We start from the raw sequence: 14595 nt of genomic DNA on the forward strand, positions 1-14595 counted from the left end.
CAGGCTGTCGTGGTGATAGTGCTGAGACTTAACCCCTAGGCCACCAGGGAGGCCCCCTGTTAGACACTAAAGACAGGATCAATATTTTTATTATTTTAAAAATTGAAGATGCTTATTTCAAAGCAGTATATGAAAGTCTCCTTATGGTCAATACTGTGTTCATGTATTCAATAGCTAAAAGACAGCTAACCTGATGGCACAAAATACCTAGATTCATTGTACAGCTACCAGCTCTGCAGAGAAATCTGACTTATATGATGCCAAGTGCATTAAAACAGCATGATATTAAATGTGCTGTATTTATTTGCAAGGGCTATGTTTTTCCTAATAGCTATGTTCTCTTGGCCTTTTCTTTTCTCATAGTTTAAATTTCAAGCATTCCGTAGAGTGAATGTGAGTGTGTATACTTACCCTGGCATAAGACTTATTTTAACACCCCGATTAAAGGGGGGGAATCTACTTCTCTTAATCTTTATGAAGATACTGACTGATGCACAATTTAAGAAGATATTGTCTTTGAAGTGACTCCTAATAGATACTGGCATCTTTATACTTGCATAATTTTAGTCATCTTTAATATTTATTAAGTACCCCCACTGTAGCACAAAGATATCTTAAAAAATACCTCAAAGGAAAAAGAATCTTAAAAATATGTTAATGCAGAAGTTATAGAGATAATATAGATATACCTTACTACGCTGTGTACTTAAAAATGATTAAGATGGTAAATTATAGCTTATGTATTTTTTACCATAATTGCAATCAGTTACAAAGTAGAGGTGGCCCTGGATTTGATCTGGGCAGGACAGGGCAGGGGCAGTACTCCCTCTCAAGTACTCATGCAGCCAGGTATCTGAAGTGAGCAGGACCCCTGGATACCTTTGGCCTAAGGCACAGTGCCAAGGGGCATCTCCCCTGAGGGCTCCATAAAGGACAAAGTCTCTCCCCTTGCCACAGTTCCCTCTGTTCCTACATTGTCCTCTCAGGGGATGATCACTCTCATATGTCATATGAGAGTGCATCTGTTAGTGGTTCTGTGACTGTGCCACAGCCCATCCTGGCATAGCTCTGCATCCCAGTGAATGCCACACATTCTCCCTGGCACTAGCATCTGACTTGAGTGGATGGGGAGGAGCTCCCCCACTCCCGACCTTGATTTCCATCCCAAGTGAATGACTGTGGCTGATTCCACAGAGGATTTCAGCTCTGTAGTCCCTTCTATGGCCTTCTGTCCCAGCCTGTTTTCCTATGACCTTCACTTAGAAAACATTTCCAAAGAGGGAATTTAAAGTTCATCCCAGATGAAAAACTCAGGAAACAAATCTCTTTTGTCATAAGAGAATTTAGTCAGAAAGAGATTGAAATGGGGCCTCCCTGGTAGTGCAAGGGGGTAAGTCTCAGCACTCTGAAGCTCTAGTTTGATCCTTGGCAGGCCAGGGAGCTACCCACATGGTGCAGTAGACCTCTCCTGTCTCATCCACTGCTCCTCTCAGCAGTGTATTTTGGTAGATCTGCCTGTGCTGCTCTCCACTCTGTCTCTGGTGAGTTCTCTCACCCCCACCCTGCATCTCTGGCCTGTACCCCAGCTCTTGTATGCATAAATCAATAAATCTTTTAAAAAAGAGGTTAAAATCATACGCACCAGGAATATGTTCAGTTTCTTCAGATCATCTCTTCGTGCCTTTAATTTTCATGGAATTTTCAAGTTTCTCCAGGTTTACACTCAAAATCAATAATCTTTCCCATTTTCAAAAAAAGATTATTTTGGGGGGGGTTGGATTATTTCTCCTCTTGCTAATTTATAGTGCTGTCTTTGGCCTTGTTTCCATTAGGAGATGAAAGCATGGAAATTAAAAAACAAATTACAGGAATGAGAAGGTTACTGAATGACAGCACTGGGAGGATATACCAGCGTGTTGGCAAGGAAGGAGAAAAACTCAAAGAAGAACCCCAGGATTTGGATTCCATCTGGCCTCAGCGTTTGAACTCCTCTGCTGAGACCCCGCAAAGCCTCCACCCTCCTTCACGTGGTGTGTGGAATGAGCTACCACCCCAAAGTGGGCAATTCTCAGGGCAGTATGGTACCCGCTCTAGAACCTTCCAGACTCAGCCCCACCCTGCCGTGAGCTCCAATGGTATGGTTGTCCTTATCAGTATTCAGAATGCTCTCGTGGGGGCTTGTCCAAATGTGTTTCATTTAGAAGTATTCAGCATGTTCCTTGAGTTAATACAGTGTATGTTTTATCCCCTCCCTTAATCGCATTCCCTAGCTGAGTTAATTTAAAAGAATGGGAAAACAGAGTAGACAAGGTTGAGGAGTCTGAAAAAAACAAGATTAAGAAGCAGAAAAAACTGGAAGTTCCATATTAGAACAGATGATTTCTTAGTAGAGAGTTTAAGAAATTAAAGCTATCATTTGTTGGTATACAGATATTATTGTCACAAAAGACTGAACATTAGGCAGAAAGAGCTTCCCTTTGTCATTTAAAGTGACTTGCTGGTCATTTGGTCTTACCCTCCTGCTTCTGCCCTCACTTTCTCCTGGATCAGAAGAGTCACAGTGGAAGGGCTTTTCCTGTCATCCCATTGACACCTCCCTCAGCCTCACACTGTAGCCAGAGAACCGAATGATCCATGTTTTATAACTTGCTTCATTAAAGTTGAAAATTATTCCTTTAAATTAAATGTCCTTAATGTAAATTTCTAATTTTTAAGCAAAAAATCAAATAGCAAATTATTTTTCAAAGTTTAAGGAAAAAACTTGATTTTTCCAGTTATTTTAATATTCCATCCAGTGACACTGGATGTTGCTTGTTCTATAAATTATAGATGTACAGGTTTACAGTTTTCACAAGACAACAAGAAAAAAGTAAGAATGCATTTTCGGTTTCCTTGAAAAGTTAAGGATTTTTTTTTTCCTATTCATTATCCTTCAAGAAAAAGACAGCTGTTTTGGAGAGGTTTTTTAAAATGCAATTTATAGTAAGTAACCAGTTCAGAGGCCTGAAAAACCATCCTGAGACACTGCTGATGAGCCAGTGAGGGACCACAGGAGATGGATGGGTGTCTTCTCTTTCTTTCAATATTACATAAGCCAATATCAAATTCACTCGCTGGCCTGTTTCCAGGTTAGAGGGAGATGGCTCTTTAAAGACTCCTCCATAAAATAAAAAGTCAGTTCTCTTTAAAATTAGAAAATGATTTATAACAAGCTGAAAAGGGTTGGTTTTGTCCTCTAAAAATGATAAAAATAGTACTCAGGATAGTGACTAGAAATATTCTATAAGGCCCTCCTAGCTCTTCTGCCATGGAAGAAACAATAGGGGAAACAAAATACTCCTAGGAATATATGAAGTTAGGAAAGCCCACATTTTTGAGTGGGGTAAACATTGCTGTATTTTCTGGCATATAACAAAGATGGTGAATTTACTTTGGAAAATGTTATTAATGTTGCAAGTTACAAACATATATTCCCTCATACTTTATTTGAAAATAGATCTTTTTGTGTTTATTGTTTGTGTATTTTTCAATAGAAATGCATTATATATATAACTATGACTAATCTGGTATTTCATTGGAATTATTTGCAATTTTAAAGTTGTTACATCACCATTTGTTACAACCTTGAGCATAAATAATTGTGCTACACCACAATAGTAAGTTATCTTTAGATATTTCGTAGTTTTGCTGGGGCAACTTTTTTTTATAGTATCTACAAATAAGGCCTTACAAATAAGACATTTAAATTATATGTAATGTACAATAAAAGATAGAATTGGACCAAAACCGTTGAATTTACCTCTTTCACCCACAAACAAACGTAAGTGAGGGTCATCTCTCACACCGCTCCACCTCATGGTAATGTGGACAGGTCTGATGCTGGAGGCAATGCTACTGAAAGAGTGGTTTCCCAACTGTTCCATTTTATTCTGAGGACAATAGGAAGATATCTGTTTACTTGTAAGGGAAAGAGAATAGGATAGTTTCATTAAAGAAAAGATTATATTTAAACAGTGAAAAAGAGAGTAAGGTGAGGGAATAGTAAGAAATAGGAATGGAAAAATGATGTAGGAGGATCTCCTTTGTTAAGTTGGAGAATACCTTCTAACCATCAAGTTTCAATCCATACTCCCTGCACCCTTGATGTTCCCTCACCCCTTACATACCACACCCAATGAGTGTTCTACAAGTTTTAATGTGTTCCCAGTTCTCAACTTTTGAAATACCAGGTGTAAAGCCAGACTATTTTTTAATAGACATTCAATTCTTAATATGAATCTTGTAACATAGGCGGCTCACAGGGTTTTTTTTTGTTGTTGTGGGTTTTTTGGTGTTTTTTTGTTTGTTTGTTTGTTTGTTTTGTTTTTTGTAAAGCTGTTCTTAGGGCTAGTTTTTTGGTGCAAAATAGCCTGAGTGTGTTTCTAGTGAATTTTTATGGTATTGCTGGCGGTGACCTGGTGTGACAATAGGGTGCCTGCTGTGACCATGCGTTGTGTGCACACAATCTTGCAAGCATCTCCCCCCACCCCGCCTCCCCGCGAATCAGCATGCACCTTGCAATATAGAAGGCTGGATAATTAGATCAAGTCAGACCCCAAAATTTAGATTGTGAAATTATTGGGTACGTTTTCCTTAGGCACAGTCTTATAATAATTGCACATGCTTCAAAATCCTGTTGAGACACCTTTTTTCCCCTCCCCTCTTTATAATCTTGTTGTTTGGAATATGTCATTCTTTTCTTTCGTGCTTAGGAGAACTTCCAGTGGTGAATTCGTCAGTTGGATCAAACTGCTGTACTTGTAACTGCCAGTCAACATTGCAGGCCATTCTCCAAGAACTCAAGACCATGCGGAAGTTAATGCAAATTCAAGCAGGTACAAAAATCGGGCCTCAGATTGAGGCCTTTGATTTTTATCTGACATCTTCAGTTGGGATGTTTATTAAGTTTCTATTATTTAGTTCTCCCCACCCAGTTGTCATGCTGTGCTTCTTCAGGTATCCATTTTTCTCAGATTTGCCAAATCTAATAAATTTTTTATTGCTAATCATACTACTCATGTACTGAGGTTCATGTGCTCCATATTCCTCACCCATGCTCTCCTAGGACTTTGTGAATGTCAGCTAATTAAATTTTGAAACAATTATACATGAAGGTAGGCAGAGTTCTTTCAGCTCATTTTCCTAATGTGCATCAACAAGGAGTTTCACCTCAGGAAAGAAACTGAGGCTGACTCATCTTACCTTCTGAGGTGCTACATGCATCTCGATAATCCTTACTCTCTGTGCAAGTCCCTCTGGGGCTTGGCGTGATGGTAGGGAAGCAGACAACTTTGTGTATGTGAAGGAACCCTCTAGGAAGTGTGGGCTCCAACAGTGAAGATATTCAGGAGCATGAGAGTCAACGTTGTTCCTCAGATTCTGCTTATGGCTTTTCTCCTTCATATTCAGGATGGAGAAGCCCAAAAACCCCACTTACTTGTCTTCTTTATTTGCATGGTGTCTTTTTCTCACTCCTGTTAGACAAGGTGAAGACCATAAAGAGTAGGAATTCTTAGTTGGGACCCAGAATCTCACTTTCTTCTCGTGGATGTGACTTCTTTGAACCCCAGGTTTCTCATCTGTTACTGGTACATTAAAACCCATAACTCAAAGGGCTACTTTCAAAACAATGAAATAATAAATGCAAAGGAGCCATTTCTTCAGTGTGATAAAGCCCATGAAGCATTTCCTAGACGCCTGGATATCTAGGTCTTCATTGTGCTTACTTTGTTTTCTAATCTCCACAATTGGTAAAAAAGCCCAGAACCTTTTGTCATGGGTACAGGAAATATTCATTTATTAAGCATCCCCTGTTGTCAAGGGGAACTGCTCAGTGAGTGGACACCATGGTCTTACTAGAGCTGGCATCCCCGCACTTTCACAGTAAAGGTATTCAGGAAGGTCAGCGTTCAGAAGTTATACTTGGTGCCATTTAGTGAATTCTAGTAAACTTTTATTATTCAATGATGTGGTTTTGACACAAAAGGCTGTTTAAAACATGGACATATCAGTTTGCCAAGATTACATAAAAGCAAGGTGAGCAAGACTCTCTGAAAAGCAATATCTAACTTTATGTAAGAATTTGGGTTGATCCCAAGCTAAAAAATATAAGCATTCTGGTCAGGCAAGTTAGCATTTGACTCACCTTGTTCTGCCATGATAATCTGTATTCTTCTTAACCTGGCAAAGGTTAACATCCCCTAAATAAGAAGCTCAGAAAGAAAGGTTACTTCATTATGTGTGGATTCTTCTCTCAGAGGACGAATTTGTTAGCACTTAAGAAATTATGCATATGAAATTGTAATGATTTATTTTGTTACTTAAGCTCCTTACTACTGAAATGGCAAGCTACAATTTGCAACCATTTAAATCCTTGACTGCAGCCTTTTTAGAATCTATTAAGTAAATGCCACTTTGTCACCATGTTTTCTTTTCTGAACCTTTACAGATTAGGGCAGTAAACGATTCCAAAGCTGTAGGATAGCAGAAAGGATAAACTGAATAAATTACTCTTCTTTAATTTTCTTAAACTTAAGAATTTGTGTTGTGTGGGTAGATTTACTTAAGCTTTTTTGCCTATAAGACTTAGGTTTAAATTATATTTAGAAAGATTCACCTTTACTTTAGGGAGAAAACTAGGGATAAGATCAAGTGATAAGGTCTGGATATAAGAGACCAGGGCTATGCCGAAGCTTTCAGGAGGAGAAAGCTCAGATAGTCCCTGCATTTTTTAAATCCAAAAACATCTCCACTTTTAATTTAGAATCTGGAGGCTTGCATACTACCCCATATTCATAATTGCTTCTGTTGTCCTTTTGACTTTGGGGATGGATAACTAGTATTGAGTGAAAAGTCAGAACAGAGAGAAAAGATCTCCTCTCTGGCATGCACGTTGGAATCACTTGAGGAGCCTTAAAAAAATTCCAATGCCTGAGACTCACCCCCAATATTCCAGTTCACTTAGTCTGGGATGAGGCTTAGGCAAAGTTCTAGGGGATTTGAGCCTAATGTGCAACCAAGGCCAAGAATCAGAAAGCTACACTAACTACTGCACGGTGATTTAAAAAAATTTCAGTGTTCATATGTTTCTGATATTTATTTATATATTTCTTTCCAATCTTGAGATGGAAACATCAAGTTCAAGTTTAAATATTCTGTATTTGCAGATGAATAGGAAATGATCCCATATTTATGTGTATTTAAAGATGTTTAAAGATGTTTAGTTTTCATTTGGCTTATATTTACAAGTGTATTTCTGTCAAAAAGCAGGCATATCACATGGCCTTATTTAGCAAGCCATATTAATCCATGAAGATTTAAATAATAGTGCTATATTTTCCTATTAATCTTCCCATCAGAGTATTGTTCAATGGTTAGCAAACATTCCTTCTCAAGGTGTATCTGTGAAAATTATAATTACCAACCTTGATTTCCATAAGTACATATTCAGTTTTAGTGCTTAGCCCATGTTGACTGTGTTCATTTTTGAAGCTCAGACTGTTTCTAGGTTTTATTAATTTGCTTCACTTGCACACAACTATATTATTCCCTTGATTTAGTTCCATAAAACCAAGGCATGACATGGCCTGCTCCCATCCAGTAGCATAGTGCTATGGAGATTGATGAGCGGACAATACTGGTTTGGAAAGGAAGGGCTTACTGGACCTGATAAGTGACCAGCAAGCTTTCCTCACATGCTTACTGATTTCTGTTGTAGAATCATCTGTTTCTTGTTAGTCTTGCCCAAATGTTTGTCTTTGTCAATCTTGGCATTTGTGAGGCTATTAGCCACCAAGTAGTTTCCTCTCAAATGATAACTGGAATATTCCTAAGATTGGCTTACCGGAAAGTATAGACTTGTACCTTCCAGAGTTCTCATTCATATCAGAATGTAATGCCATTTGTAATATCATGCTCAAATGTTTCCTCACAGTTCAGCATCTTTTCCTTCCATTGAACCAGCAGCAGTGGTACAGTATGATTACTCACCTGCTTTGGAGCAGAGTTTTCTATTGGTTGTTTTCCTGCCATTGAACTTTAAAGTGTCCCCAAGCCTCCATGTGGTCATCCTCAGGTCCTGCACCTGAGGTGCTTCATCCTTCACGAGCCTCATTTCAGGCTCAGCTTGTGGGACATGTGGATAGATGGGTGATAGTTTTTCTAAGTTAGACACAAGTGCCTGTACCATATTTTTGTTTAATTCACAGTTGGAACCCAAAACAGACAACAACCCCCAATTTCCCTTATGTGCTCCCAGCGAACTGCTGTCTCACGCAAGAGAAATAAAAAGAAAAAAGTGCCCCCAAAGACTGTTGAGCCTCTTACTGTGAAACAGAAGCCCAGTGTGTTAGAAACTGAGAAGACGACATCAATTACCTCTGAGCAGTCTGGTTTCCAGACCACCGAATGCAGCTCTACTGAGGAGAACCACCTCCTAGGATTTGGCATTGTTCTCGAATCACCTTCCTCAGATGTAAGTAGATATTTTCTAGCTACTGACACTAACGTGATATAACTTTTAGGAATTTTATAGTATGAATACACTTTCCTCTTAACTTACTCTGCCCAAAAACACTAGAAAAACTTGAAGAATACACATGGGAAAAGAGAAAAGTACTGGTAAATACCTAGAATTTTCTCTTCTGAAAACCTTACTCGTTATTTATTTAAACATGTTTTCATTCTTTGTCTCTGAAAGAAGAAGGGTGATGGAGTAAATAATCTCCTCACTAATTCCTTTAACATTTTTAATTTTGCAGTGGCCGTTTTCAATTTCCTCAGTTTAGGAAGCTAAAAGAACATAATTAAATCCTTTGTAGATGGGCATAAATGAACAGAACCTTACAGATAAGGTCACACCTTTCTAGAAACACAAACTAATAATAAAAAAAGAGCAGTAGTGCTAATTCTATTTTATAGATGCAAGCTACACTGCTAATTAGGTTGCAGAGCCGTGCCATTTACTCTGTATAATGATAGGTTAATGTTCTGCAAAGGTTTTTCTATTTTAATATTATAGCTAGAATGTTGTTGCAGTCCAAAAGATGTTGGATGACATCTAAGATAGCCATCTGACTAGCCATTTTATACTCATATGAGCATAAACTGATTTCTTGAATAATTGCTATATTTGCACCTGCATAGCCTATTTACAATATCTTTATCTAAGTACATTGATGTTGTGAACTCCAACTTGTTGGGAGAGTTCTTAAAATAAACAAGAATGAGTGATCTATTATTATCAGACTGCATAGGATGAGAATCCTGCTGAGAACTCCCACAGGCCTATATAGGATTGGAGTTTGGCCCTACCTTTTAAACTTTAAACAAGAAATAAATTGCTATTTTTATAAAGTGTTCCCTTTCAAATTACAGGAATATAATTTGCTGGCATATATCCACATTGAGTCTTTAATAATAGGAGGCAACAAAAATAGTTATTTTGTGACTTTAGATTAGAAAATCATTTGAATTTTTATCCAGTCCTTGACATTAAAATGCTCTTATTTGCTTTCTTGTTAATGAACACATGCTGCAATTGTTTAGAAATTCTTTTAGACTGAAAACTTAATTTTAAAAAATTATTAATGATGATAATGTTCTACCCCAGACAAGTCAGCTTATTTGGTTATATAATGTTGTTATTACATCTAAAGTCCTAGGTTTCAAAATTTATGCAGAACATGTATTTGGAAACTGAAGTCAATTATCTCATAACAAATACTTTCAGTATTAAGCAGTTTTCATTATACTTTATTCTTTTCTTGAACTTTCTCAGTAGTTTTTTCTGTTAGGTATTGATGGAGCAGGAGTAATTAGTTGAGTTTATAAATCACCTCCTTAAGGTGCTGATATAATGCTAATAATTGAACTTTCTCTTTAATTTTTTTTTTTTTACTTATAAGCTCCAAGTGTATACTTCAGAGATAAATTGAGGAAGATCTGATAAAGGCTATATGGACATTAGTGAAATAGAATAGAATTTTTCTAATGTTTACCAATTTCAGTAAAATAATTTTATTTGTATGCCAAATAAAAATAATTGATTTTTATTAATGATGTTTTTGCTAACAAAAGCTGCTAAATTAATAGAGCACACTGAGAATTGTTAATAAAAATTCCGCTAGGTGTTATCTTTGAAGAATAACATGCTTCTAATGAAAAGCAAAAATTGTGTATAAATATATACATTATCTGTACATTATTCAGCAGATATACCATTTGATTCATCTAGTCATCAAAAACTAACCTAGAGAACCCTGTAATGAGTCCCATCACTGGATAAAGAAATTTTGTCAATAGACTGTGTTCATTGGCACTAATGAGGCTGGACTATGCATCCCTGGGACAGCATTCTTGGGTGATGGGTCATCAATATAATAATCTTACAAGAAATATTTTATAAAACAGAATGGAGAAAATAAAGTGTAGTTGGATATATATGGTATAAGTAGATAGAAATTGAGTATTTAGAGAGGAGCTTTGGAAAGTAGCCACTATTGGGAGGATTAGATCCAAAATTAAAGAGTGGGGCAAATCCTCAAGCAGCTGTCAGGCCAGCATTCGTAGCAGTGATTATTTAAAACTCCACGGAGGGGCCTCCTTGGTGGCCTAGGGATTAAGTCTCAGCACTATCACTGCTGCGGCCTGAGTTCGATCCAGGCCAGAGAACTGACCCACATATGGTGCAACAGACCTCTCCTATATGGCCCACTGTTGCCCTTAGCAGTGTACTTCAGTAAATTCTCCTGTTATGCTCCCCACTCTGTCTCTGGTGAATCCTCTCACCCGTGGCACCTCTGGCCTTCACCCCAGTTCAGTGGGGCCAGTTAGTAAAAGCCCCAATATGTCATAACAGCCCCTTGGCCTTTATCTTGTAAACCCTAAGGAGCCACTGCAAATTTCAGGTGAGGCAATAATCAAACCTGTGTTTTAGAGTGCAAACTAGAACCACATGTGGATAAGAAGAGAGATGGAAAAAGAAGATTCTAAAACCAAAGAGACCAGGAGGCAGAAAATTAGTCAAACAGAAAAGATTGGGATGGTCTTTACATGAGCAGTGAGCCTGAAGAGAAAGAATGATGAGGCCATTAGAAGGTACCCACACAGAGGACTTTGTGACTCAGTAGAAAGTAACTCCCAAATACCTATCTTGGAAACGTAGGTTTCTTACTAGACAGTACTGACTTCTGTAACTGCAAAAGGAAAAGCAAAGACAGAGAGGCAGGCTGTCAGCTCTGGATGGGAAGTAGAAGGAAGTTTAGGATCCTCAAAATGTTCACTAGACACCTGAAGCACCCAAGAAAGGTTAGAGCTAGAAGCAATGAATTTTATTGTAAAACTTTAAAAACTTCACAGTGTATTAAGTTATCCCTTTTATACTGTGACTTGGGGTATCACCCAAGTAAATGCACATTTGCATATCCAGGCACAAACCTAAACATGAGGGCCCATTGCAGGTAGACCACATTGCTGATGAAAAGGATTATTCTGCTCAAACAGAAAACTGAGCTCTAATCAAAACCAACTGTGATGTCAATAGCTCAGAGTGTTGTAAACACTAAAAGATAGAGAACATATGGAAAAATCCTGTTGAAGTCTGGCACATAAAAGGTACTCAATAAATGTTATTTAGTCTGCAAATGACAAAACTTGTGCATTTGCATGGAGCACAGAGTACAAAATAAAGTCTAGGATTAGGCTTTAATTAGAACCCTCTCCTCAGTTTAACTCCTATTCATTCTTGTGATTCCTCCCTGCATACACTCCCACACTGTCCTTCCTTGGTCGCCCCCCTCCTTCTCCCCTCCCTGCCCTAGACCTCCACATGGAACTTTCTCTACTGGTTTGTAATTTTTTACATGATTTCCCCCGCTTCCTACCAGCTGCCCAAGGACAAGGGACTATGTAATAATAATAGTTGTGTGCCATCCTGGAATAGATAATTTATTATATTCCATCCTCATTCTTTGAGGTATTATTGTTATCCTCTATTGTTATCATCTTATAGAAGAGGCAAGTGAGGCTCTGTAGACTTCTCAAGTTCACACAGCTAGGAAGGCAGAGCTAGTTCCCAAACCACAGCCTGTAGTGTGCACAATTCTTGATCGTGACCAACATCCAGTAAGTGCTTATGAGGCAATTGACATATCAAAGAACTGAAAGATTAATCTGTGATGCTGTTTACTCTGTTATTTGGAGGTTTCTGGGGGAGAACCTGCTGGTGAAGGGTACAGGCTCTGATCTCAGGCTGCCCACGAGAGCAAGCATATCAGCAGTGTGACTCCAAGAGCCTACCTGTCCTCCCTCTTTCAGTTTTCCTCCCATAAAGTGGGGATAATGGGGCCTCTCTGGTGGCACAAAGCATTAAGACACAACCTATGAAGCAATCCACAGCCACTGCAGCTCAAATTTGATCCCCAGCTAGGGAGGTCCCCACATGGTGCAGCAGCCCTCTCCTGACTCACCCGCTGCTCCCCTCAGCAGTGTACTTCTGTCAATCTGCCTATTCTGTTCCCCACTCTCTCTCTGGTGAATCCTCTCATTCCCCACACCTCTGGCCTGTACCCCAGCTGTTGTATGCATAAATAAATAAATCTTTAAAAAAAATAAAGTGGGAATAATGATATTACTTGTTTGGAGTTGATCTCCTGGAAAAGTTAAATGAAGTAACCTATGTAAAAGTACCTAGAATAGTAACTGCCTCTTTAAGCACTTGATAAATGTTAGCTCTTGCTAAATCTTAGCAGTTTATAGGGACAAGTATGGTTGTTTGTTAAATAAATACACACACACACACATATACACCTACAAATGACGGATATATGTGAACAAAAAAATTTTTTTTTAAAGATGGTGGCCAGAAACGTTTTACTTTTGGGATAGGATAATTTGACCCATTTTAAATTAGCATATTAAATAAAATTCATATATAAAATATATAGAAGCAAAAGCAGAAACCCAAAACCAAATTTCAGACTTAGATATAATATTTAATTCTTTTTTCATGAGTCGCACAACCCAATAGTCTACTAGTACTCAGACAAGAGAGTTGTCAATTTTTTACAATCACTGTTTTTTCCTACTTGGCTGTATATGTTGATTTGTGTTTTTCAGGTCAGGTATACATGGCCTGCTTATTTTACTGTTGTTTTTCACTTTTTTTTTTTTGACTTTCATAAAACCCGCAGATCAGTTTTTTAAAAATATTTTTATAATAATTTTTAATAGTATAAAACTTCTTTCCATTTGTTCTAGTTACCATAAATATTTTGCAGTAGTCTTAGTACAGATTTATTAAAAGTTATCAGAAGATAAATCTATGGATATCCATCAACTTAAGACAACTTTATTAATGTTTATTTACTGTCTTAGAATTTAATTGTATTGCAGCTGTTAACAGAAATTGGAATTTCTATTAACAGAAATTCTGAATTTGGAATACGTTTTTTTAACATATTCTTAGATCAATAAATAAAATAACCCACTAGGAACTCCAGTAGTAAAGCAAATTAATTCATTTTTTATGTATTCATTGACACATTGAAATTAAGCCAGTAAATGCTTGAGAGCAGGTCCTAATGCAGACTACATGATTCGAATTCTTGCTTCATCACTGGATAATCTTAAACAATTTACATAACCTCTCTATATTAGTTTTCACATCTGCAAATTGGGGATAATAACAGTAGCCACTTCAGGGCCTCCCTGGTGGTGCAGGGGGTTGAGCACCGCACTATGAAGCAATCCACAGCCTCTGCAGCATGAGTTCGATCCCTGGCCGGCCAAAGAGAAACCCACATGGCACAGCAGACCTCTCCTGTCTTGCCCGCTGCTTATATGCATAAATAAATAAATCTTTAAAAAAATATATAACACTAGCCACTTCATAGGGTGAGAATTAAATTAGAAAACACATGTAATGAGCCTGTCATATTAAGTAGCAAATAAATGTTAATTATGTCATTATTTCCCAGGGTATACTGAAATGAATGAAATAGTCCTTGCCCTTCAAGGAACAGCTGAAGAAAACACATAAACAACAGTTACAGTACAGTCAGAGGAAAGCTCTAGCATAGGCAGTAGAAGTAGATGGAGCCTGGAAGAGCAGGTGAACATCTTCCTGGAGGAAAATTTCATTGTAGTTATGCTGAAAGAAGCTGTATTGCCCTGGTTAAAGTCTTATGTATTGAACATTTTGGCTTAAATATCTTTAGCATAAATCAAGCCACTGCCCTCAGAGTCATTGATTTACCACCTGAAAAAGGAAAAAGCTGAAAACAACTGTAAAGACTCTGGAATGTCTCAGGAAGTGCATAGAGAAATTTTCAGGGAGCCAAATTTTATTATCTTATCTGATACTAATTTCTTAGGTCTACCAAAATTTTGTCAAATAAAAAAAATCAATAAAGGATTTTTTAATGACTTCCTGTAATTTTTATCCTACTCAACATTAACAATAAGCTAGTATGTAGACTCTGCACGCTTTGCTAGAACTTTGGCCTCAGCGTTTTTCACTGACTATGAGCAGCCCCTTATTGTTAGTCTTGAAGTAGC

The 14595-nt window shown here is 37.7% G+C and overlaps 1 protein-coding gene across 1 annotated transcript in view; it reads left to right on the top strand.

Moving 5' to 3' along the window:
* BEND7 (BEN domain containing 7) overlaps positions 1-14595 on the top strand; it is a gene marked incomplete at both ends in the record, with an annotated part of 74555 nt that overhangs the window by 22863 nt on the left and 37097 nt on the right. The window contains 4 exon segments of the mRNA XM_084253779.1: positions 1833-2146; positions 2149-2187; positions 4754-4874; positions 8247-8512. Coding sequence (XP_084109905.1) covers positions 1833-2146; positions 2149-2187; positions 4754-4874; positions 8247-8512 — 740 coding nt within the window.

The sequence above is a fragment of the Talpa europaea genome, assembly GCF_964194135.1.
Source record: "Talpa europaea genome assembly, chromosome: 14".
NCBI classification, from domain to species: Eukaryota; Metazoa; Chordata; class Mammalia; order Eulipotyphla; family Talpidae; genus Talpa; species Talpa europaea.